The sequence below is a fragment of the Gopherus evgoodei genome, chromosome 2 (assembly GCF_007399415.2).
Source record: "Gopherus evgoodei ecotype Sinaloan lineage chromosome 2, rGopEvg1_v1.p, whole genome shotgun sequence".
Taxonomy (NCBI): domain Eukaryota; kingdom Metazoa; phylum Chordata; order Testudines; family Testudinidae; genus Gopherus; species Gopherus evgoodei.
In genome coordinates, this window is record NC_044323.1 from 131,518,791 (window position 1) to 131,544,311 (window position 25,521).

The window sequence follows — 25,521 nt, forward strand, 5'->3', positions numbered from 1 at the left end:
CCCCACTGCTAGCTCTCAGCCCAATGGACAGTCACCTCAGCTACCAGCAGGGCAGATCATAGGTTAGGTTGGAAGAGATCTCAGGAGGTCATCTAGTCCAACCCCCTGCTCAAAGCAGGCCCAATCCCGGCCAAGGGGAGCTACGGCAGTGGGGCCTGTGGACAAGCAGCACGCAGAGACCTAGGAGCCTGGGTGTAGGGGCAGGGTCCAGGCAGCACGTGCCTAGGGTGTCTTCTGGGAAGTAACCAGCAGGAGCCCTCTGGCTCCTATGGCCTGGGGCAGCAGCCAGGGGGCCCCGCCCCCACAGCTCCCTTTGGCTGAGTTCCTGGCCAGTGGGAGCTGCGGCACCAGCCCCAAACATAGGGGCTGCAGGGTCCTACCAGCCAGGGCCAGCTTTAGGCCGATTTGCCCGATTCCCCCAAATCGGGCCCCGCGCTCACTGTCTCCCGGAAGCAAAGTTCTGCGTCTCCTGGAAGCAGCAGCTGTTGCTGCTAGGCAATGAGACACGCTGGCCGGCACAGGGCTGAGCAGAGTGTAGAACTGATAAATGAAACTGTTTTTAATTGTTCACTTTATTAATGTAACCTCTGTTCACTATTCACTATACTTGCCTACACTGTAACTTCTGTTCCATATTGTAATTCAAATTCCATTTTAAAACACTCACTCCATTTTGTAAAAGCTTCCTCCAACCTTCATTTCTGCAAACCCTGCTGTAATCTTATTAGTTTAGTTTACATGTGTGAATGAGGTATGCATGGGTGATAGAATCAACCTTCAGCCCCAGCCTGTCCTGATGAGATAAGTTCAAATACCAATGCTGAAGACCTAGACAACAGCCCTAAACAAAGTAAGAAGCATCCACCCTAAAAAGAAAAGGACAACAGAACAACAGAGGGAAGATCAAAGCCAGGTCCCAGGCTGACAGTCACGCCTGCAATTGACGGGTGATCAAGCAAACCCAGAGGCGGCGTGACACAGCAAGACCTAGGAACTTTGAATCCAAACAATCCTATAAAAAAGGAAGGGTGAGATGAGAAACTTTGGGTAACGTTCTGCTATCAACATCAAGGAGCATCGGTGCGCGCCCGACAGAGACCCGGCTCCTCCTCGTGCTCAGCTTTCCTGGCCAGTTAGCTGCCACGAGCTCCGATCCCAAGCTGCAAAGTCAAACTGCAATCAGGACTGGTAACTATCCAGCAGCTGCAGAACATTTTGGGGTGTGTGTGTGTGTGTGTGTGAGAGAGAGTGTATGTGTATAAGCATTAAGGTATTTGCTAATAGTTACGGATTAATAATAAATGTGGCATCTTTGTCTTGACCCCTAAAACGATCCTGTGTAAGTTTGTGGGACAACAAGAGGCAGCCGCATGGGTGTTGCAGGTGAGGAGGGGAAAGGGGGAGGAGGGAGAAGGCACACGTGTTTTGCAGCCTTCCTTCCCTTCCCCTCTCCCTAGCACTCACCTGGGGGAATGCGGAGGGAGCTTCTGGTCTGGTGGGAGACAGGAATCTCTGCAGTGGACCTCACCTACCTGAGCAGCTGCTGGGGCTTCCAACGGTGAGTGTTTGACCCTGTGATTCCCCGTAGGTTTGTAATATTGGGTTGGTTTTGTGGTTTTCATGGTGGTGCTGTTTGAGGGTGAGTTTGTGCCTGCCTGCGTCTGTTTCAAAACTAAAGTTGGGATCATGTAACGTAACCCAGGAAAAAAGCCCTGAGCTGGTACTTAGTGCTGTGAACTCCAGGTGAGAGAGAGAGGGAGGTTTGGAGGAGGAAACCAAATACAGCAAGAGAGGAGAATGCGAAAGGTCTGCAGCATGGCACAGCAGGCTGAGACTTTTATCTCTCCCCTCCACCCCATCGCAGAAGGGGAAACTGAGGCACAGCGTGATCTGATTCCCTCTCCAAATTATTTTGCAAAGGAAGGGGACTAGGGCTCCTATCCAAACCAGTTCCCTTCCCATCAACTCTGCTTTCCCTGCTGCAAGACCGCTGTAGGGGCTGAATATTTCCATTAAGCTATGGCTCCTTCATTTGCCCAGCAACAATAAAATAGACCGGCTTTTGAGGGGGGGGTGAATAGCGCCCCCCAAAGCTGTGTGGATATTAAGGTGTTTTTGAGGAGGGGCATGATAATATTCTAGATCAATCAAATACCTCAGCTTTCTAGCCATCCAGCAGCTCTAGGGCAGGGAAGGAAGGTGCTCTTGGTGCAGAGTGGTCGCAAAACAGGAGTGAATTTAGCGGGAGGTTGGGGGGGTCCGCTTGAAATCCCACCTGATGCAGCCACACAGAATCACTGGCAGCGCTGGGAGAGACCAGGAGTGGAAGCAGGTGTCCTGGGGGTGAGGGGACATTACCCTCAGTCCTGGGCTCTGGGATGGAGTAGGCTGGGTGGTGGGTTTAGTCTGGTCTTCCAGCCTGTTGCTCTCACTGAAGTTTGTGGTTTTCATCTGGCTCCACCGGAAAGATCAAACAAGCCCAGTAGAAAAGGGGAGTGAGAGAGGCAGGAAGGAGTTTGTAAGGGGTTTAAGTGACCCATCAGCGAAAGAGTAAAACCAGAGTTTGACTGGGTTTCCCCCCAGCCACCACTCCTGCAAACACTGGGGAAGGGGCAGCTCCATCCCCCACTGAGGCTAGGGTGAGGGGCATCAGGGGAGGAAGGAAGCCACATGGCAGTCACTTCCCCCCAGGACCCCCCTCCAGCCCCCAAACTCTGTCCCAATGCCTGCACCCACCCCTCCACACTCCCAGAGCCTGCACCCCTCAACCCTTCCTGCACCCCAGCCCGGAGCCTGCACCCAGCACCCAAATTCCGTCCCACTCAGCCCTGGGCAAAGTTCCTTGGTCTGGCTCCCAGCTCCTCTCCAAGGGTTGCAGCTGTCTGGAGGTGCCTGCATTCCACACCTTCCTCATTCACACCTCATTCATTCAATAGGGCAATTGATTACAAAGTGCAGGAAAGATCTTATTCTACTTCTAGCAAAAAGACATTTTTCTTTTACCTTATATACCACCTTAGGGGCCTGCTATAACATATTACCAAGATTCAATACAAAGTCATGTAAAAGTTATACAAAAATGCATAATGCAGAGATTTATCTACAATTGCATTGACTGCTGTGTGCAGTAATATAGTGACCCCTGGGTCTCTGAATGAGGCTATATACTCGGGGGTGGGGGGCGGTACAGCAGCGAGTCGGGGGTGAGCGGGTGGGCAAGCGGCAGGTGGGCAAAGAGCAAGCAGTGAGGCAGCAGGGGTTCTAGGGGCAGGCATGGGGGTTTCTCGCAGGGGAGGGAGAAAGTGAAAGGCGAATGGTGGGTGGGGGACTGATTAGGAGGAACGCAGCAAGTCAGCGGAGGATTAGGGGGTGAAGAGGGGTGTGATGGTGGGGCTGAGCAGGGAGGGGGCGGGTCCTATTTTACTGCTGTGATCTGGTCCCCCTGTGTGTGTGCCAGGTTTCAGAGTAGCAGCCATGTTAGTCTGTATCTGTAAAAAGAACAGGAGTAATTGTGGCACCTTAGAGACTAACAAATTTATTTCAACATAAGCTTTCAAGGGCTACAGCCCACTTCTTCGGATGAATAGAATGGAATACTTTTTGTCTATGTGTACCGTTTCTCTCCTCTTTGGCCCACAGCTGTTTCGACAGGGTGGCGCTGAGGAAGGAGGGTTTGTTTCTGTGAGACGAGCGGTGCTGGGGGGAAGGAAGGGGCATAAAATAAATATTATTGAAGAAAATCAGTTGTACAGCTATCAAAACGTAAATTATTTTCCTAATATGAAAGTGAAAATATATAATTAATATTCTTTTAGGATGTAGTGACTTCTATCAATATGGGCAAGAGATCAAGAGATATTGGTAGAAAGTACCCAAGTGGGAGTAAGAAAAGAGCCATATACAATATGATGTAACATATGTAATATATAATTTTGTTATGTATACGGTCATGGAAAGTAAATAATACATGGGAAAAAATGAAAGGTTTTTTTGTTTTTTTCCCAATCATCCCTGCTGGGGCCTTGTCAAAACTGTTCAAATTGGGCCCCGCACTTGCTAAAGCCGGCCCTGCTACCAGCCGCGAGTGGGAGTTGTGTGGAGCCAGGGCAGGAGCCTGCCCGCTAGTGTGACCAGTCCAGTCCTGCACCAAATCTCGCGACCGGTGGCGCCCTGACCCCACTTCAGTCAGGACCCGGGATGAACAGCTCCACATGGGGATGGTCCTGCTTGTGTCGGGCTGTCCGGCCACTGTGGGTGAGGAGGTGTTGGGGGAAGGGGGCTGCCCAATGGTCTCCCTGCCTCTGAGCAGCAGGTTGGCACGTGGGACGAGCAGCTCTTCTCCGGCCCCCGGCAGGGCGCAGCGCAACAGCCGCCATTCGCCGCCCCGGACTCCTCGCTCCTACGCATGCGCTGTGAGCGAGCAGCGGCTCCATAACAAGCTGTGGCCAGCAAGCGGTTTTGAATAGCAGGCACCTATAAGCGCATGCGCCAAGGACGGTCGGCCCTCACCCTTGGAGCAGGCCCCTCCTTCGCCCAGCGCATGCGTCGTGCGGGCGGTAGCTCGAGCCGGTTGCATGGCGACGGTGAAACACAAACGTTGCCCTGGGAACTGGCGGGAGGCGAGCGGCGGTTACGCGCTGTCCCTCAGAGCGAGCCGCAGCGCGGAGGTGAGAGACCCGCCCGCGGGCCAGCTCCCCGACGGCCCGCGCCCTCCGCCCCCCGCCTGGCCCGGGTCCTGCCCAGCGGGGCGAAACGCGCTGCCTGCGGCCTCGGAGCTGCTGCCGCAGCGGCTGATGGAGGGCGACGCCCGCTCCCCGCGGGATGCGCGGGACCGCGCCGGGGGGCTCAGCCGGGCAGGCGGCATCGCCCTCCCTTCCCCGGGGGGAGGGCAACTTTGGTCGCGTTCCTGGAGGTGTCATCACGTGACCTGATCTTTACTTAATCTTGAATTCCTAGAGAGTCCACGCCAGTCCAGCCTAGGGTTACCAACCCTCCAGGTGTGGCCTGGAGATTCCCGGAATAGGCATCGACTCTTGAAAGGGACTCGGGAGACTTTTTAATAGGTTATTTTGAGAAAATGACTTGGGGGGGGGGTGTAACTCTCCCCAACTAGCTTCAGTCAGAGTTGGCAACCCTAATGCAGAGTGGGACAAGGCAGTAACATACCTTGGTCTGGGGAACATCTCGGTGAGGCTCAGCAACAGGCCAGACCATAAATCATCCCCCTGGCTGAGTAGCAAAGGCCGGTGATGGGCAGGGGAGTGGCTGGTGCCCTCCATGCCTGGGCAAAGGGCGCCCCTGGGCAAGCTGTCTGTATAGGTGTGCTCATGCTGTGGTGATAGTTAGGATATGGTAGGATCTTCATTTGACTTGCTTGTTATTTAAGCATAACCAAAACACAGGAAAAGAAACTCCCTGCTGAGCAGCTTTCCCTCTAAAGTAGACAACCAATCTTTTACAGACATATGAGGAAAAGTTGATCAAAAAGTGGAGTTATTTGAAAGTGATATGAAAGAAAAACTTTTTTTTAAAACTAAATATTTCTCTGTGCTTTTGCTTTTCACTGCAGGTCTCTTTTGTAAAGGATTAGTGCATAATGGTATTAGAGAATCACTTTTTAGCACAACCTGTTTTTACCCACAATATCTATTTTTGTGCTGATGTTGGGTAATGGTATAAGAGTTCCAATTTTCTGAATTAGCCTGTTTGGACAAAGACATGTTTCTTACCTGCTGGTTCAGGTTGTCTATTCTAATTATAAAACAGTCCGTCCTACTGTTTGCTGTGAAGCCAGGAAACTTAAGAGCGCTGTGATTTTTAAAATGCTTTTAAAAATAAATCTCTATGGATTTTTAACTACTCGTATATGTTATAGCAGGACTTGCATGTAAAATTTCTTTCTGGTAGTATTGTACAGAACTAAGAGCAGAGGTTAATAAATATTTGCTCTGCTTAAATGTACATACAGATACAGTAGAAACGTTATAATCTTTACACTTAATTGTCTGCTCAAAAATGGCAGACTCTCCTCACAGCAAAGATTTGACAACATAGCTGTTGTTCAACTCATTCTGTGGTTCTGCCTGTCAAGATATACCAACATTTTTCTTATATTCTGAATTCCTTTACTTTCCCCATGAAGCGCTATTCCACCTTTAAGCATCAGTTGAAGAGCTCCCAAAACCACCTTGTCAGTGTGAGAACCTGGAATGGACCTCTCAGTTCTGAACAGTCTGTGATAGCTCGCTGTCATGAGTCTGTGCCAGTTCAGAAGTGCTTTAGTCTCACTTTTTGTTTTTTCCATCAAAGTTAGTGATTGAAATTTGGAGTCTGTTTTCCTTTTAATAGGAAATAAAGAAAAACTGTGTGATATAATCCATCAGTTTCCATCATCTGGTGCGTACTACCCCAACGCCTGAGCTAGTCCGTTACAGAACTAGGAGAATCTAACTTAGTTTCAGATTTAACTTTTTATTTTGTATATCATCTTGCACAGAATCTGTATCATAAAATTGTAACAGAGTTAAATAATACAATTATAACACTAAGATAAAGAGATGATTAAGAAAGAAAAAGCATAGGTAAGAGAGCAGCAGAGGGATGCTTTCAGTTAAGAGAAAGGCAATGAGACAGAAAGATAAAGATGAAATAGGCTGCTCCTGATCACAGGAGCTGCAGGCAAAGAGAGTCTTGCATACTTTTGTGGATTTGCCTCATTTATTTTTGTCTAGGCTAAAACTGATGCTGTGACTAAAAATCTGTATTTCTTTCCTTTTATCTTTTACTTTAATTAAATGATATTAAAATAAACTGGTTGCAACACATGGACATTGGTGTTCTGTTCTGGAACAGGACCTCACAGTTAAAGTAAGTTTAGATTTTTTATACAGTTGAGTTGAATAATAAAATTAAGAGAACTTGTATAGAACCATGCTAATCTCATATGTTTAGAATTCATTTATATTTTTAGTTCTTTCAGAATCTTGTTGTTGGACCTTACAAGAATCATGCCTCTTCCAGACACCATGTTTTGTGCTCAGCAGATTAACATACCCCCTGATCTCCCAGATATTTTGAAACAGTTTACCAAAGCTGCCATCAGGACTCAACCTCATGATGTACTGCAGTGGTCAGCTGGGTAGGTAGTACTTTATATACAGGCTAATACAAAATATTGTTGCATCATATATTGACCTAATTAGGAGCTTGGCTAAACTTGCAGGTGTAGAGCACTGGGAGTTAAACCAGCCTTCGGAGACTGCAGCAGGGAAAACGCTGCTGTGTGTTTACACTGTCAGCTGCAAACTCAGTGGCGTGGCCACATTAGCTGCTCTTGCAATGCCACAGAGAGCAGTGCATTGGGTAGCTATCCCAGTGTGCGAGTTGCTGCAGCGTGCTTTTCAGGGGGTGGAGTGTGTCAGGGAGTGTGTTGTGTGTGTATGTGGGGGGAGAGATAGTATGTTTTAGGGGGCAGAGAGTGTGTCAGCATTCTGTCTTGTAAGTTCAGACAGCAGCAGGACACACACACCCCTGCCGCCTCTCTCTCTCTCACACACGCATGCATGCACAAATGCCTGCCTCGGTAACGGTTTGCTTTGTCCTGGAGCAGATAAGCATGCCGCCTGTCAGAAATGGAACTTTGAAAGGGGATAGCTGCACGCCTGCAGCCGAAGTCAAAACAATGACCAGAGTGGCCACTTGACTTCAGGGGATTATGGGATGTTTCCGGAGGCCAGTTATAGACTCATAGACTTTAGGGTCAGAAGGGACCAATATGATCATCTAGTCTGACCTCCTGCGCAAAGCAGGCCACAGAATCCTACCCATCCACTTCTATAACAAACTCCTAACCTATGTCTGAGTTATTGAAGTCTTCAGATTGTGGTTTGAAGACCTCAAGCTGCAGAGAATCCACCTGCAAGTGACCCATGCCCCAATCTGCCCCGGAGGAAAATTCCTTCCCGACCGCAAATATGGCGATCAGCTAAACCCTGAGCATGTGGGCAAGACTCACCAGCCAGCACTCAGGAAAGAATTCTCTGCAGTAACTCAGATCCCATCCCATCTAACCTCCCATCACAGACCACTGGGCATACTTATCTGCTGATAATCAAAGATCAATTGCCAAAATTAAGCTATCCCATCATACCATCCCTTCCATAAACTTACCAAGCTTAGTTTTAAAGCCAGATATGTCTTTTGCCCCTACTACTCCCCCTGGAAGGCTTTTCCAGAACTTCACTCCTCTAATGATTAGAAACCTTCTTCTAATTTCAAGTCTAGACTTCCTAGTGTCCAGTTTATACCCATTTGTTCTTGTGTCTACATTGGTACTAAGCTTAAATAATTCCTCTCCCTCCCTAATATTAGTCCCTCTGATATATTTATAAAGAGCAAGCATATCCCCCCTCAACCTTCTTTTGGTTAGGCTAAACAAGCCAAGGTCTTTGAGTCTCCTTTCATAAGATAGGTTTTCCATTCCTCGGATCATCCTAGTAGCTCGTCTCTGAACCTTTTCCAGTTTGAATTCATCCTTCTTAAACATGGGAGACCAGAACTGCACACAGTATTCCAGATGAGGTCTCACCAGTGCCTTATATAATGGTATTAACACCTCCTTATCTTTGCTGGAAATCCTAATGCATCCTAAAACTGCATTAGCTTTTTTAACGGCCATTATCACATTGGCGGTTCACAGTCGTCCTGTGATCAACCAATACTCCAAGGTCCTTCCCCTCCTCTGTTGCTTCCAACTGATGTGTCCCCAATTTATAACTAAAATTCTTATTATTAATCCCTAAATTCATGACCTTGCACTTTTCACTATTAAATTTCACAGTAGTGCAACACATCGTCCACACTGACACCTGGGCGTTTTAGCCAGGGTGCTGCAAGCTTTATATTTCTTGTGGAGGTGGATTACCAGAAGCGCTCCAGCTGCAGAGTCCAGGCTCTCTAAGTGCCTTGCAAGTGTGGACACCTCAGGAGTTAGGGCGCCCAGGGCTGATTTAATGCGCTCTAACTTGCAATTGTAGCCAAGCCCTAAGTTGTCTGGATATTAAGTATTGTGTGGCACATATGCTGATATATTTTTATGTGTTCTTTTAATTTGATAAAGATAATGTGGTCTTTGATTGAATTTATATTTAGTGATGCAATTTTAGATGTGGAACCTTGGCAGAGTGACTTAGGGACTGCTATCTAGCGAACTGGCTCACATTTTTGGTGATGTTAATTTTTGCTCTGTACTGAATATCATAATTAGTTTTTCCCTGTAGATTTCATAAATAATCCTGGTTGAAAAGCAGGTGCAGGCTGTTGCCATCTTTAGATCCTTATATTTGATTGGATTTTCTGGGGTAATCACTTTTAAATATCAGTGAAAAACATGCTATTTTATAGGAAGGAACAGAATCTGAAAGTTCTGTGTGTTAGTGAACTCTAGCTTTACCTTAAGTACTATGCCATGTTTGTATTAAGAAGATATACGCTGCTGCTGAAATGTGTTACTATTTGTGGTTCTCTTTTTGAAAATAGCTGTGTGGATACTTCTTAGGAAAAGTTGTTAAAGTTGAGTGTTTCTTCCTATCTTGTGAGCAAGGCACCATATATGGTAGTGAATGAAGCGGAATATGTCTCTTGTATATTAGTTTTTGGCCAGTTGTGATGGTGACATTGGCTCAATTCCTACTGTGTTTAAGTTATGGTCAGCTATAAAATAAATAAGTATAATGATTATTGTAAGTCTTTATATAAATTCTCCAAAATTGTGTTTTGATTTGCTGGTTGAGCTGTTTTGACAATGGCCTATCACCAGATTAGACTAGTAGAGGATTATAGAAATCTGGTTTAAAGTGCATTGTTAGAGATGTGTGTGGAAAGCTTAGACTTTGCTACTTGCCAGAATCCACTAATAATATTTATAAATCACTCTCCACTGCCCCCAAGGAACACAGAATATTGAATGCACAATTAAAACACAATAATAATTATTATAGTGTTAAAATTAACGCTGTTAAAACTAAACTCTGTGGCTTCAATTAAAAAGGAAGATGGAAACTGGATACAGAGAAGGGAGGACGTCTCTATACCAGGAGCTAACTGAAGCCAATTTCCCACTTTCATGAGCACTTAGATTGATGAGCAGATTTTTATAAAGCTTGTTTTTGCTTAACTTTTATTTGCTTATAAGCATTCAAATGTGTTGATATTCCTATTAATCTAGGTATTTCTCAGCTCTGTCGAAAGGAGAGCCTCTTCCTGTAAAGGACAGGATTGAAATGCCAGTAGCAACACAGAAAACAGATACTGGGCTCACACCAGGCCTCCTTAAAGTTTTGCACAAGCAGGTACAAGCCAACCCATATTTAACACACAGTATTGTTGAGAGATGATGATGGAAATTTTCATAGATGTGGCTCATAGATGAGATGTCAGTAGAACTCTTCCTGGACAGTTTGGTCCTACAGACTATCTGTCAGAGAAACAGTACGCCACAATTTCTTTGGGGGGGAATAAAGTAGCCCTAAAGTTTTGTACTCTTACTTGTGTGATAATCTCCATGATGTTTTCCAGTTTTACTTGGGGTGTTGTGTTTTGTCTTTTAAAGCTTTCTCCGAAGGGCCGTGTGAGCATGATAGAACTAGAAAAAAAATGGAAACATCTGTGTTTGCCAGTGGAGCAGCTGAGAGCCCTTCTACAGTTGGACAACTTCGGTGACGAGGTGGAATGGTTAAAAGTTCTAGCACTTGGGTGTAGTATACTTGGTGGGGTATGTAGGCATGTTAAAATCTTTCATAATCAAATGACTATGTACCAAGCAGACCAAAGAGGAACTACAGTAAATAGATGATAGATCTAGATACTATTGTGTCACTTTAAAACCCCAATTTTTTGTGTAGCAAAGGCAGGTCATGTATTTGTGTTTGTTTATGTTCATTCAGTGTTAACCTTTGCTCTGAGGGTGTGTGTGATTCAGACAGGCAGAAGAAGGCGAGGGAAGAGTGCTACCGCTGCTGGTTGTAATGTCAGTACAATAGCAAGCAGGTGCACCAAGAAAAGAAGATACACCTTTACCCTGCTATAACGCGGCCCAATATAACACGAATTCGGATATAACACGGTAAAGCAGCTCTCCGGAGGGGCTCCGCACTCCAGCAGATCAAAACAAGTTTGATATAACGTGGTTTCACCTATAATGTGGTAACATTTTTTGCCTCGCGAGGACAGTGTTATATCGGGGTAGAGGTGTATCATCATATCACTATAAACTGGACAGTACAATGTACCTCATCTGCCCTTCAAAGTATCTAATGGCTCTAATACTCCCTTATTTGTCTCCTGATTTGACTCTAACTGTCTGTGATAAGAGATTTATATCCATATTCTCTTGTACCTGACAGTACATAGAGCATAATAAGAGTGAGCACATTCATCCATCTCCATTAGTCATAACAGTGAGTAAATGATATGCATAGATGATCATGGATCAGGGTCAGAGTTAAGATAGCTTTAAGTTCCTTACCTTTGAATTTTTTTATATTTTAAGTTCAACCTTAACTTAGAATTTCCTGGCTTTCTAACTTTTAAAAACAACAATGATTTAATACACTTGTTTCATAAAATATTGCAATGTCTTTGCAGTCTAACCTCTGGTTTGATAATTCTTGGTGTGGAAATTTCCTTATATTTTTGAAACAATTTGTATAACCTTGATATGTGAAAACTTGAGGTGATTAAACTTGCTACAACATAAAAGAGAATTGTGGCTAGGCCAAAATGTGAGGGCCAGAAGGCCCTGCGGAGTTTATAAATTGTATAGGAGGCCTTTAGAAATTCTGCAGAAGGTCCTCCCAGCTTCCCCAAGGTTGACAGATTCAGCAAAGCTCTTGTATGAGAGGGCTGACAGGTGTGCCAGTTATAAAGTGTCACTGTATATCAGTTTGGTTCTCCAGTTTTAGTTACCTTAAATTTGTGAATAATAGGGTTTGGAATATACTCTAGATTTTGAGTAGACTTTTTTTTATTATTTCACCATTCCATCACTAAGAAATACTTATCTTTAGAAAATCCATTGTTTATTTGTTACTGAAGCTGTAATTTTTGTCACTGCCATTACTTTTAGGGTCTTTAGTCATGGTCTTTGTTACCCCAGCCAGCCTATTACTGAGCAAAACTCCTCATTAAATATTTGTAAATGTTAGTATTTATTGATCCAGCACTAGTATCCGCTAATTCAGATTACAGTATCTGTGAGGAGTCCCACTGAAGTTACAGGATTTTTTTTTTTTAAGTATATCCTTAACTAACACTTGGGATTATGTTTGTTTTTTAAAATGTAATCTTAACTCTGAATTTTCTGGGTTTTTGGTGGGCTTTTTCAGTGCAACATTCATGTTAAGATTTTTCTTTAAATTATTGACATCCTTAACTTCAGTTCGTTTACTCCATTTAGGATAGCCTGTGGCAGTGAGCCTCCCAGCTTGAGATGACAGACTTGGGCATGCAGAGCTTCCACTAACACATTAAAAATAGCCATGTAGACAGCTCTTTGAAGTTTTAGTTTGGGCTCTGAAGTCTATTCCCATCCCTAAGCTTCAGAGCCCGAGCTCCAGCCTGAACTGCAACTTCTGAGTGCTGTCTACACAGCTATTATTAGAACGCTAGCGTGAGCCCTGCAGGCCTCTATCTCTTGACTCAGGCTGGGAGGATTGCTGCCACAGAATGTGTAGACCAGTGAGCCTCAACCTGTGGCTGGCCCAATCAGCACAAAACTATGGCCCATGTGACATCCTTAGGGCCATACAGGTAGTATTGGATGTGGCCCACATAACATATTATGGGCCACATATGTGGCCCACAATGGTAAATAGGTTGAGAACCACTGGTTTAGATGAATCCAAAAGGACCTTTGCCAGGATTGGATATTGTTTGGTTATTGTGAATGCTGACATTCACAGCATCATGCCAAAATATCAGCTGCCACGACATTGATCCAGACAAACTTTTTTTTTTTTTTTCCCCCAGATTCATTGAAATTTAGCTATCTTAGCCGATTTAGTGCTGCCCTCGCTAGGGCCAGGTTCAGATAAATTGAAATGATAGTTCACAGATGGACTGAGGCCTTTATGTGGTAACAAATTAGGGACAATTCTTTACCTGGTGATGTATTAGTAATATGGCAGTGGACTGATATCTGTTCAGTTTAACATGATACAATTAATTGCTCAATGATACGCTACCTTTCTCTTTTGTGTTAATTAAAAGATAACAGAATTACACTAAGGCCTTTTCTATACTAACAAAATTGTTAGCCTTAATTCACCAATAGTGCAGCTTAACCAGTGCTAATGTTGGTGGAGGCAGTAGTGTGAAGAGGGCTCAGGCATTTTTACCACTCTGTAGTCTTAAATGTCACAGTAATAAAAATGCCTGCGCCCTGTCTACACTACAGCTTCTACCACCATTATCACCAGTGGAGCTGCCTGCATTGGAGTATGAATTGCAGGTACAAACTTTGCAAGTGTAAATGAAGTCTTGGTTCTATTCACACTGAATATCAGAAGCTGACAGTCTTTCATATGATATTACACCATAGTGAACAAAGGATGCTAATGCCTTCTGGTATTATGTCTCTCTTTTCTTGGTTGGGATCCCGCTAGTCCTTAATGACTTCTGTGAAGTACGCCTGTGAAATTCTAACAACTGATCCAGAGGGTGGACCTGCTCGCATTCCATTTGATACATTCTCATTTATTTACACATACCTGGCCAGTATAGATGGTGAGATGCCAGACTACAAAGTTGAAGCTTTCCTCAATGCTCTTAAGGGACAAGTGTAAGTATAAATTTGGATCTGGAGCATGCATCAGCTATGCTGGTTCATACTGGCTTCATAAATCTCTAATTTTAGTTAGATAATCTCTCTTTTCACTTCATTTTCTCTTTGTACTTGCTAGTAGAGTGCATAATAAATGTTGAGAACAAGATTTTTCAAAAATGTGTGCCTAAAGTTAGACTCCTGTTGGCTTCAATGTCAGAATTTGAGCCAACAGTTATTCACCCACATGTTTATTTTTTCCAGATGTTCGGTTAGGTGAATTATGGTGTTCTCTACTCCAGACAGAAATGATGTTTATAGCTTTGTAACATCAGCATGTTGTTGTTTGAACCCACAGCATTTTGAAGTTTCTTCTTATGTTTTACCATAGATGTTGAACAGGAGAAGGGAAATAAACAAGCCCTGTAGGAGGAAAGTCTGTATTACATATGATCTGATTGTAGAGGAGGACTCTCTGTGAGGAGCAGCTGCCCATCACAGCCTTCTGAGATTTGTTAGAGAAATGGATAAAATTATCTGAGGGCAATCCACTGATGCCTGCTAGATGGCACAAGTGGAGTACACTTGTGACCAACTCTTACTGAAGGCAGCAGATTTTATAAGGAGATCTTATAGGTTGACTGTTGTACTATCTTTGCGTTGGCCGTATCTGGTACCCAGCATATTGGCAGAAGGTGGATTCTGCTGGAGATTGCTGGAGATGATCTACCACTATCATCTCAGTGTCCTTGTTCAGGAAAGGAACATTTGAGACTAGGCCATAATTAGCAAAATTGTTTGGGTCTTTCCATTTTTTTATTTTGTTTTAAAGTATTAGCCATGATTCCAAGCCACTGGTAAATTGCCCTTCCTTAGACATGATCTCAGGTGTTCATTTACCATTACCAGGCTCTGTTCTATCTCTCTGCTGCTCCTGCCACCTTTATAGATTTTATTAATATTTTCAGCAAAGTATTATGACAGTTTCTCACAGTGAGAGATGTTCAAGTGCAAGATAAAGGAAAAAACAATCTGGGCTGGTCAGGAGTTCTGCTATCAAGAACAGTTATGTTGATCAGACATTTTAGATATTGGTTTCCTTTATAATGTTGGTGTTTATAAACACTGTATGTTCCCGGCTACCAGTTCTTGCTTCTGCTTTATCTGATGCTGATCATTGGTTAACAGTAGATATCTCTGGGGGTGGTACAGAGGGAGGGGCTGTTTTGAGGTGGTTGTTCGAGAGTGTCTGACTAGTCCCTTAGCACACTAGTCATGCTTCTGGCCAGTGTAGTGTATTCCAACAGAATGTAAGAGTGGGATTGAACACTATGTGGGAGAATGCTGTGTTTGTCTTAATGGATGTTAGATCCTGGGCCACCAAGACAGAACTGTACTCCATAAGTGTGAAGTCTCACAAGACAAATTTTGATGTCTTGGTTTGAGATTCTGTTTCCTGGAATTCTGTGTCATCTGCATGCATCTGAGTGACTGGTCTCTGGGTTCAGATCTCATTTCCATCTGGGTTTGGTTGGGTTATCTGATAGTCATCCTGCCTCCCTACCAAACTTTGGACTCATGGAATGGAATCCTGGCCCCACTGAAGTCAACAGCAAAACTTCCATTGACCTCAGTGGAATGAGGATTTCACCCATGGTGTATTGTATATCCTGCTGGAATGAATTGTACCAGAATGCATCTGACAATGTCTTCAACCCAGGTTTCAGCGAGGTAGGCCAAGTCAGTTGCCTCCTCCATAATCAGGTCATATGTAATGCAGACTTTATTTTTAACCAATCTTGTGTTCATGAGCCTGAGGTTATGGTCCTTGATCCCTAGGACATAATACTGGAAGGGTCCTATTGACTCATAAAGTCCAGCCCCATGCTATTGCAGGCAACTCTATCATATAATCCTGTCCTTCTTACTATGGCTGCAGAGTGATGCTTGGTTTGTATGTATGGATATGCACTAAGTGTCTATTCCATCCTGAAGATGTGTCTTTTTGTCTTGGGTTGCCTCAGTCCCATCAGGACTGGGGTTGGGGGTATATGTGAGGGGCATGAAGTTGTTGTTTATTTGTCATTTCTTTGGTGTCTCAGATCCCCAATCCTTGTAATATTATTTATCTTGTATGCTGTTGACATAGTCCTGATCCCCAAAAACGCATATCTCTTGTACCCGAGTATTTGAGTATTGCATTCCTGCAGCAGGAGGACAAGAATATAGTATACATGGATTGCTCACTTCTTGAGCTGTGGGTGTATGGAGACTACCTGTTTCATTTGTGCCTGTGCTTAGCTTTTGTCATCAGGTCCTTCCTGCTGAAGGTGCCAGCAGGATTAACATAATCACTGTCCTAAATTAATTGAACCTAAGTGTGGTGTTATTTTGAGCTTTCTTGTCTCTGGAGCATTCTGGTTGGGAAGCTAAATACACAAATGCCATATCCATTTATATTAACAAATTGATACGCTTTACTGTCACCACTTAGGATAACTTTAGAATTGCAATCATACATATAATTAAGATTATATTACTCTTTTGCATAATACAATGATTTAGGTTTGAATGGGTCCCAGGTAAGTAATCGTTATACAGTAATTTGTTTAAAATCGTTAACCTTATTTACCTTCCCTTGTTAACTTTTGAAAAGTTGAGATAATAGTCTCTTGGGAGATTCCTTTCACTTTTAAAGGTACATTACTAGATTTCTGTTTTACGTTGTCTGTAGCAGCTATAAAGAAATGGCCCATGTAAGACACTCCAGTGCTATTGGCAGATCTTTTTGAAGTTGTTTGGATTTCATAGTATTAAATTAGGTTTTACCTTCAATAACCCTTCCACAATCCTAGGTTTGATTCTGCTTTTACTGTTTTTTTTTATTTGAGCCCATTGAATGGAGCTTTACAGAGCTTCTGTCCACTTGACTTTAGTGGATTTAAGAGTTAGGGCAACTTCATCTGGTACAAGTCCTAAATTCTGTATTTTAAATAAATCAAAATTTGGCTGATTATTTGGTGCAAGTAAAATTTTTACTTCTGTGGGAATTCTGCACTACTGCGTGTGTGCATAATTAATGAGCCGCTCATATTTTTCAATTTTTGCTCTGAAAAAAGCTTCTGCAAATATGTTGCTGTAGTTCCACCTTTTGCCCACCAGAAGGCGCAGTGGCGCAAGAACAGCAGCAGCTCCCAGTGGAAAATAATTTCTGCAGTTCCACCTTTTGCCCTCTGAGGGCGCTGTGTTGATAGAACACAGCAGCTCCCAGCAAGCTGGGGAAGAGAGAGAGCATGCAGAGCCTTCCTCCTGGCCAGGTCAGGAGACAAGGGGTTATGGGGAGACAGACAGCATAGAGTGCCGGGAGGAGTCATACAGGGGCTCATAAGGGCTACTAGGGGAGGCAGACTGGGGCAGGGGCTGAATGGGAGTGGAGGCCCAGGGCCACAGGGGAGAGGGAGATGCAGGGCCACATGGGGAAGGGAGTGCAGAGCTACATAGGGACAGGGGAGTGGCTGGGTGAGGGTACAGAGACACATGGGGATAGGGGGCTGGGGGACAGGGACACATAGGGACAGGGAAGTGGCTGGGTGGGGTCTCAGAGACACATGGGGACAGTGGGAGGGAGTACAGGGACATAGGGAGAAGTGGAGGAGGTACAGGGATGCATAGGGATGTGGGTATCTGAGTAGAACACATGGAGGTTCAGGAACACACGAGGAAAGGGCAGATGTGCCTGAGTGAATGGGAGAGGCTAGGGTCCGCATGGGGGAAGCTCCCTAACAATTCCTCCCCACCCCACAAAAACCTGTTTCATACTTTTCTCACCCATACCCAACAGCCCTCCAAGTTCACACCTAGGCTCCTTCAAAGCAATTTATTTCCCTCTCTCTCAGCTCCTCCATCACCCCTCACTCCCCCAAGCCTTTGCACTGCGTCTGAGGGGTGTGGGAAATACAGTTCTGTACTGTAGTTTAAATGAATTATTACTTAGAGTTCTGTATTAATATACCTAGTAAGGAATCTATTTGTCAAAAAACGTTTCCTGAATCCTTTTTGTTGTCTATATTGTTACAGACACACTTGCTGATGGGTATTTTGAAATAAATGACCAAAATTAATTGAAGCTGATGTCATTATATTGTGTTATTTTGATAAAATATGCAGCGTTTTACAGATTTTTAAAATATTGTGTGCAAAATTTTTATTTTTTTGCCACAGAATTCCACCAGGAGTAAAATGTTTGTAAAATGTGTAATGTTCCAGAACCAGATTATATTGTCTGTTGTAACTGTTATAATGAAGTAATTCTGAACTATGCTACAAAGAAAAATGTTTAAGAGAAAAATCCTCACTAAGAAAATGTATACTTGGGGGAGATTAAGTGTAGCTTTAAAAAGTTCAGCTATTTGGGTCATTATTAAAATAAATAATTTAATGAAAGGATATTTACTTTCTTGTAATTTAGGGAGCATAAAGGAGATCAGGTTGGAGTTTCAGATTTCTTCATTCCATCAAAGAAGGCTTAAGAGAAAAATGACAAGGATTTTCTGGAAGTAAATGCCACCAATTCAGAGCAGAACTTAATAAAGTCACATAAAGTTTAGCATTAGCAGTCACCACAAAATATAGACTTTGATTTACCAATATACCATATGCAGTGTAATTTTTATTTATAAAAGTTGAGTAAGAGATGCACCTTAGGATTTATTTGTTTGCATAGATGTGTAATTTTAGCTTTAGATTTCTGCAGATAAATAGAAACTTAATAGAGTTAGTGGTTTAGGAAATTTTCTGATATATTGTGAAACTTACTACATCAGGTAAAAAAAAAAATATTGTTTTTCACATTGGTATCTACCTCCATAAATTGATCAAGATTCTTCTATCTGAAGGCCATATTCAAAGAACCTCAAGGAACTATACCATTCATTTATATTGTATGTTCTTATACGGAACTCATGCCCAGTGGATCTACCTGAGTGAAGAAATCAGAGATCCCATTTTTTTCATATGATGTCCTAGTGTCCCAAAAACTTCTTTTGGGACACCTGAAATACCCTGTTCTTCATGCAATTGTTCACACGTATTCCACTTGTGGTTCACATGTGCCTCATGCACAGGAGATCAGATTCTTTTGAATAGCAGTGACTATTGGGGACATGCCTGCACAAGTGTACACACGCACCCATCCCGGCCCGGTCATAAATAGTAGAGCAGGCCCACCCATCCATCAGTTCCTTTTTACTGCTGTGGTAGTGAGACGGAACCCTAGAAGTGATTACTTCTCTGCACACTGTGATTCTGTTGCTCTTTTAGTAGTTGTTTCCTTAGTGGTGTTAGATTACTACAGTTACTGTAGTGTTGTTTAACTCAGGGGCATTGAGGATGGAGAAGATGGGTACCTGGTGATCAATCTGTCCTTCGCTTCCTTCCTCTAGATGATCACCAAAACTGTATGGACTTCATACAAAAATCATATATGGTTTATATCACAATTTCACCTGGAGATAGCTTCAGATCTGTCTGAAGCTATCTGCAATAAAAATATGAAATCATATATCATATAGTTTGAAATAGCCATTCCATGTGAATTTCACAACCCTTAAAGACATTGCCACAAAAGGGTCCTTAGTGTTTGATTTAGAAAATATGGTGACCTTATACCCAATTTCTCTAAATTATGCCACGCTCAGGCACTCATTGTCAATTTGTTTATCTTAATGCCGATTCAGCATTTGGTGTTACTTTGTGTGATAAAGTCCCAGTTTTCTCTGAATAATTTTAACTCTACTGCAGTGAAAATGCTCATTGTTACTAATTACTTGATTAAATAAAGTGTGTTGTGACTGATAGGAATTGAACACAGCCACCCCATCTGCTTTAAATGGCAATACACTTTACTGAATCCAACTTTGTGCCAAGCAGTCAGTCATATGAGAGACTGCAATGGAGCATCCTTCTAGTTTATCAGGGAACTGAGGTACCTATAAACATACCTTTCATGTTTATCAGCTGGGCAGGAGCTTGTAGCATACCAGCTCATAGACTCTGGGAACACACAGTAACAAAGGTAGAAACATGCAGATGTTCAGGATTCTGAGACAGAGGGATGCCAAGGGCCCTGCATGATGGTTTAACCATCTAGAACCTTGTGCAGAAAGCTGAAGACAAATGTGCATGGCTCTACATCAACTTTTATTTGTACAACTGGCCACCAGTCCTTTCAGATTCCATTTCAGCCCTTAATGCCTGAACTATCACTCCTGCAACAAATTGTGTAATAAATAACATGTAAACAATGGGACAGCTATCTATTGAATGCTTTAGGGATTGGGGGTGGTTAGCTCTGGGGCTAGTACAACAAGAAGTTGGAGTGGTCGTGATGAATCCTCTTTGCAGGAGTATTAGTAACTGTTTTATCCCTTGAGTCCTAGCTAGAGTTTTCCAGTTGTCTGGCTATTCAAAGCATGATTTCAAATGAGTACCCACTGATCTGTGGCCACTAGGATTATTGTCCAGCCCACCCCAATAAAGCATTTCTTTTTGAAGCATTTAACACATTTTTAAAAAAATTAAAACACCTTTTAATGTGTTTTATCTGAAACATTTTTAATGATTAATTATGTGGTGGTTTATGTGCTGTAACCCAATAACTATGATGCTGTTATTGGCCATGCAAACAGAATTTGGCAGCTACATTAATGTAAGCTGTGGCTCCTCTTTAGTAGTAATACCGTGACAATGTCAGAGTTAGTTTCAGAAGTGCATTTGTCTGTCTTTTGAGCTTTTTCTCCTCATCACAGGAGCCATGGCCCCACCACTGGCAAGAGATGAAGCGGTTAGGAAAACCTCAGGGGGGAGATGGAGAGCCCCAGTTGAGGAAATAGATTGGAGAAAGGGAAGTCAGAGATTGAAGGGGTGGGAGAGAACCAGGGAAGATGAGATGGGGATGAGTGTGAGATGAGCAGTCAGATAGTGCATGGGATGTCCTCCTTCATTCACCACCAATGGGAAGGGAAATGAAAAAGAAAGCAGCAGTGGAAAGGGGAAAAGAGGGAGAGGGCCAACAATGGGCTGTGTGGGGGCAGCAGGAAAGAGCAAAGCTTGAATGTGGAAGGAAGAGAGGCTGACATAACTAAAAACTATGTCCTCTGAACAAAGAGAGGGAAAAACAAGCATAAAATAAAACCTTCAAAAGGGATTGACAGTTATAGAGGACAGGTGTGGGAGAGGGGAATGGAAATGCAAAGGGGAAGAAAACGTTGAGCCAGAGTCTTTTTTTTTCTTTTTAAGAGAAAGTTCATTTTACTCCCCGTTTTGAGCCCATGATTTAATGTTCGGCTGTTTCCAGGGAAGAAAAAGACTGAAACTTTCCTGACCTCTTTGTTGGGGGTGGGAAAAGGGAGTCTGACACCCCACACCTCACGCTATTGGACTCTACATCGCTCTAATTTTCGTGAGGTTGCAGCGTATGTGCTACCCACTGGCACTCCCCACCTCAGCAACTACCTCTACCCATCATCTGATTTAACTACCTCCTCCCTCTTACTGTTACAGAAAATATCCAGTATTCTAAGGGGTGAACTTCCCAGCGCTACACTGAGTTGCCAGTGCTGTGGACATGCACTTGCATGTTATTTAACTACCAGGTCTCTGTCCTTCTCCCTCTGCTAGTTAAGCTAATATCGGATACAATAAGGAGGAAAGAGAAACGTGAAGCTGGGATTTAGATGAGAAAAGTCTGATCTGCAAGTATCAGCCATTCTGTGACACAGAACAGGTACGCCAGGCTCCAGGATCCTGTCACTTTGCTTTGGGGCTATCCTTTAGTTAGTGAGAGAACTGTCAGCCTGAAGTGCAAGTTAGGGCTGCTTGTGTTTACTATTGAAATAAGTACCCAACTCTTTCCTTTGCCTCCACGTGCTAAAACCTTCAAGATATGGAAGCACAAATTATCAGCTGCTTTACCATTGTCCTGGAGATACCAGTGAAAAACATGCACTTGACTCTGGAAATAGCATTTAACTAGCTAGTAACTCCCATCCCAAACTGTCTTGTTTAGGAGATTTCTATTTGAAATACGTATCTTCAGTTTCTAATGTAGCTGCTTCTTTTATATCTCTGAATGTGGACCTCCATCCTCTCTGTCCAAATTTAGCCTCTAATGATGACTCCTGATAAGGTCTGTATTTCCATCGCTGATTTTTACATTGCATTGAGGGCACTGAGCACTGCCGTCTTTGTGAATACATTGCCGTGATAAGCCTAGTTTAATGTAAACACAAATTATTGCATATTCCTGGTTAAATACATACACACCCTCATAAGGCATCAGAGGAGGACATATTTTCCTTTCCTCTGAAAGTGACTTTGTCCAGTGACTTGCATGAGCATCCATATCTATGCAGGGAACAGGTGCAGTACCCATGTGCACGTAATGTAAGCTAAACTCAGTTCTTCTCAAACACGTGTTAACCTTGCCCTAGAGAGATCACCTCTTGGTGCGAAAGGTAGCTTGCTCTGTAGGCCCATTGATTTCTCTAATATGTCCCTGAGACTGGCAAAAAGAGCCAAACAGTGAACCCTTTTTTTGACCCAGGACCTGAACCAAAAAAACCACAACTCGTTTCACAGAGGCCACCACACTTGGGGTGAGGGGGTGGGGCTGGGTGTGTGTGTGAGAGAGAGATGTAGACCTCACCAATACTGATCAGTGACAGACGAGTAAAGTAGGCAGAATAGGGGGTATGTCTACACTGCAGTTAAACACCTGTTATTGGCCCATGCCATCTGACTCAGACTCTTGGAGCTGTTTAATTGCTGTGTAGACATTCTGCCTTGGGCTTCAGACCAAGGTCTGGGACCCTCCCACCTCACAGAATCCTAGACCCTGATCTCCAGACTGAGCCCAAATGTTTACACTGCAGTTCAACAGCACCGTAGCTCAAGTCAGTTGGCATGGGCCAGCTGTGAGTTTCTAATTGCTGCGTAGTCATACTTAAGAAGGCATTTTTGTTAAACCAACATCCTCTATCAGCAGTGATGGGAAAGGAAAAAGTTCTTAATGCACCGGATAAGTACCTTGGGGAACTCACTGCTGCAGGATATTGTTGAGGCAAACTGCTTAGTAAAATGGAGGCAAAGCTGTTAGGAAGGGAAAAATATTTCAGTGATCTGGCAGAAGCTATGACCTTGCTGTCTATCAAAACAGGCCATTCCCCTCCCCAGTTGTTAAGGTGGCACATGGGTCTTAGGGCTTTATTGATCTCATAACTGCTTTGACACCAGCAGTGGGTAAAAAAATGCTTTCTTTTCATTTAAAGTTTCCTATGAGATGGTGCTTATTTCCCTCGCATGTAGACCTATCCCTAATGGAATGGTGGAGGAGGGGTGGTTATGCCTTCTTCTGAACCATTCAGCATTGGTCACTGCTAGAGATACTAGACTCCATTGACTATTGATCTGTTCCTATCATGTATTCCAAAATATCACAGCTCAAACTGTCAGGGTGTTGAGAAAATAAAGACCTCTTTTATTCTGAAACTAAGAAACCACATGTCCCCTCCCCAAGCCCTCTTGGGGAAATGTCAATATTGGAGGGTGGCTTTTCAGTGCAGTGGAGGGACGGGACAGCACAGCACAGCACAGTTCCCCTCATCTGACTGAGAGGACAATAATGCTTAACTCTTCCATGGTGCTTCTCTTCTGCAGCCAGCGTTTCATTGTGGCGTGTAAAGGTTAAGAAATAGTATTTTAAAATATTTGAGTATGATTGTTCTTTTCCAGAGACCAACAGAATGGCATGGTGCAGCCCAGAAACTTTCTGTTCTCCTAGATCTGTTCTGACCTGGCCAGCAGGTGAACTACACTCAGTGTGATCATCCTAGGAAGTGTCATTTTTATTCAGCAGACCAGAAAATAGGTTGCAATATAAAAGATGAAATTCTCAACTCTTCACTTAATAAGAAGAGGGAACAATTACTGTGCCCCATGCAGCTGTTGCTCCCTTTTCTTTCTGTAACTTATTACAAGAATTCTCATCTCTTTCTCTGATCCTTCTGTCCATTTTCCATTCATAAAGATCAAGGTGTTAACCTGCACTCCAGTACGATGATACTCTGTATCCCTCCCTCCTCTCCCCACTAATGACACAGTAAATGGTTTAATGTTTTTTTGTACTGAGTGAAGTTTATTATACATTTTATCCAATCTGCACTTCTTGTAAATTGGAATATTGTTTTATGTTTATAAAAAGAAAAATATATATAGTAAAGGAAGTACAGACCCCAAAAATAGATTTTCAAAAGAAGAGACATAAAAATAAGGAGCTGCAGCAAACTGAGCAGTTACAAAGAATCCCATTTCTTGTTACGCTTCTGCACAGCACTGCCCTGAAAATATTACTTGCTCAACTGAAGTTGCAGTCAGAAACACAACCAGCCAATCACTATTACCTTTATGGAGCTACGGCTTTCAAGAGTTGGTTTTGAGCAAGATCTGCCAATTTAATTCTTGGCACTGCCCACTGTTACCTCAGTTACCCTAGAAACCAACCCATGGTTACACTTATATTGTTTTAATGTAATGCTGCTGTTGTATCAAACAGAAAAGGGATGGGGCTTATTCATGCACACACACATTCATACCCTCATGCACCCACATAGGTGCAGTTACCGGAGATAACAGAGGAAGCCAAGACGCCGAAGCATAGTAGATCTGGCGTGTCCACCTGCGGTCACAGATCCGGGCCAGCAAGCAAGTCAAGAAGCAAGGGGCTTGTGTGCATTCCTTCTTTTGGAACTGCTCGGCTTCTGTCACATACACTGAGTTTCCCTTCTGTGTCCCTCACCGAGAAGCATTCCCAAGCAACGTTTGCATACCAAGTTCTTTACAGCACCCCATGACTGCCTTCTCAAGCAGATTACATCAGACACACCTGGCTCTATTCTCCTTGCAGTTCCTCTCCGCCCAGTCCCACATACACTCCCTTAGATCCCTCACACACTCCCTTGTTCACACTCTCCGATTGCATGATGGGGTATTGCAAAGCTTGGATGTTTATGCAAGTAGTAACTGAAAAGGTTACAAAGCTTGCAAGAGTTATAAAGCTTAAAAGGCTATGCTAACAATAATTAAAGTTGTTGCCAACACAAAGTGCCAGAGGGGGGCAACAGCGGGGTCTGTTGCCCGGTGTGCGCCGCGCCAATAAATACACCAGGGTGGAGAAGCAAACAAAAGTTTATTGAGATCTCAAAGCGGTGCAAGGAGACTGATGCCTCGAATCAAGCATCCCTACACAAGCAGCTTTTCCCTTTTTATAAGTTTTTCTTCTCTTCCCCCCCTCCTCCTCCTCCTTCCTCCCCCTGTAGCAGTTACATAAGCGCAGGTGCAGTAAGTAATCTTGGCCGCAGCAGCTCATTAGTAAGTTTTCCTTCTGCAAGTTATCTTGTCCTTCTGCTAAAGGTGCACAGGCCTTATCACTACTGCTTTAGACCGGTTTGAGCTGTGCTGCAACTGATAAATGGTTACTCACCTTTGTAACAGTTGTTCTTCGAGATGTGTTGCTCATATCCATTCCAGTTAGGTGTGCGCACCGTGCATGCACGTTCGTTGGAAGACTTTTTACCCTAGCAACTCCAGTGGGCTGGCAGGTCGCCCCCTAGAGTGGTGCCGGCATGAGGCTCGATATATACCTCTGC

General features: G+C 43.6%; 1 protein-coding gene across 4 annotated transcripts; it reads left to right on the forward strand.

Moving 5' to 3' along the window:
* The first annotated feature begins 1,364 nt into the window (after window positions 1-1,364).
* ROPN1L (rhophilin associated tail protein 1 like) lies at window positions 1,365-23,992 on the forward strand. 4 transcript variants are annotated; one of them, XM_030551706.1, is made up of 6 exons: window positions 1,365-1,558; window positions 6,971-7,138; window positions 10,226-10,349; window positions 10,610-10,771; window positions 13,662-13,837; window positions 23,609-23,992. In XM_030551706.1, exons 1-6 carry the CDS (start codon window positions 1,473-1,475, stop codon window positions 23,655-23,657), a joined length of 765 nt encoding a protein of 254 aa, XP_030407566.1. In that variant the 5' UTR covers window positions 1,365-1,472; the 3' UTR covers window positions 23,658-23,992. The 4 variants fall into 4 exon arrangements, with proteins under 4 accessions (XP_030407566.1, XP_030407567.1, XP_030407568.1 ...); XM_030551707.1 differs by having other exon boundaries at window positions 10,610-10,723; XM_030551708.1 differs by lacking the exon at window positions 1,365-1,558 and adding an exon at window positions 4,569-4,667.
* Window positions 23,993-25,521: the final 1,529 nt, after the last annotated feature.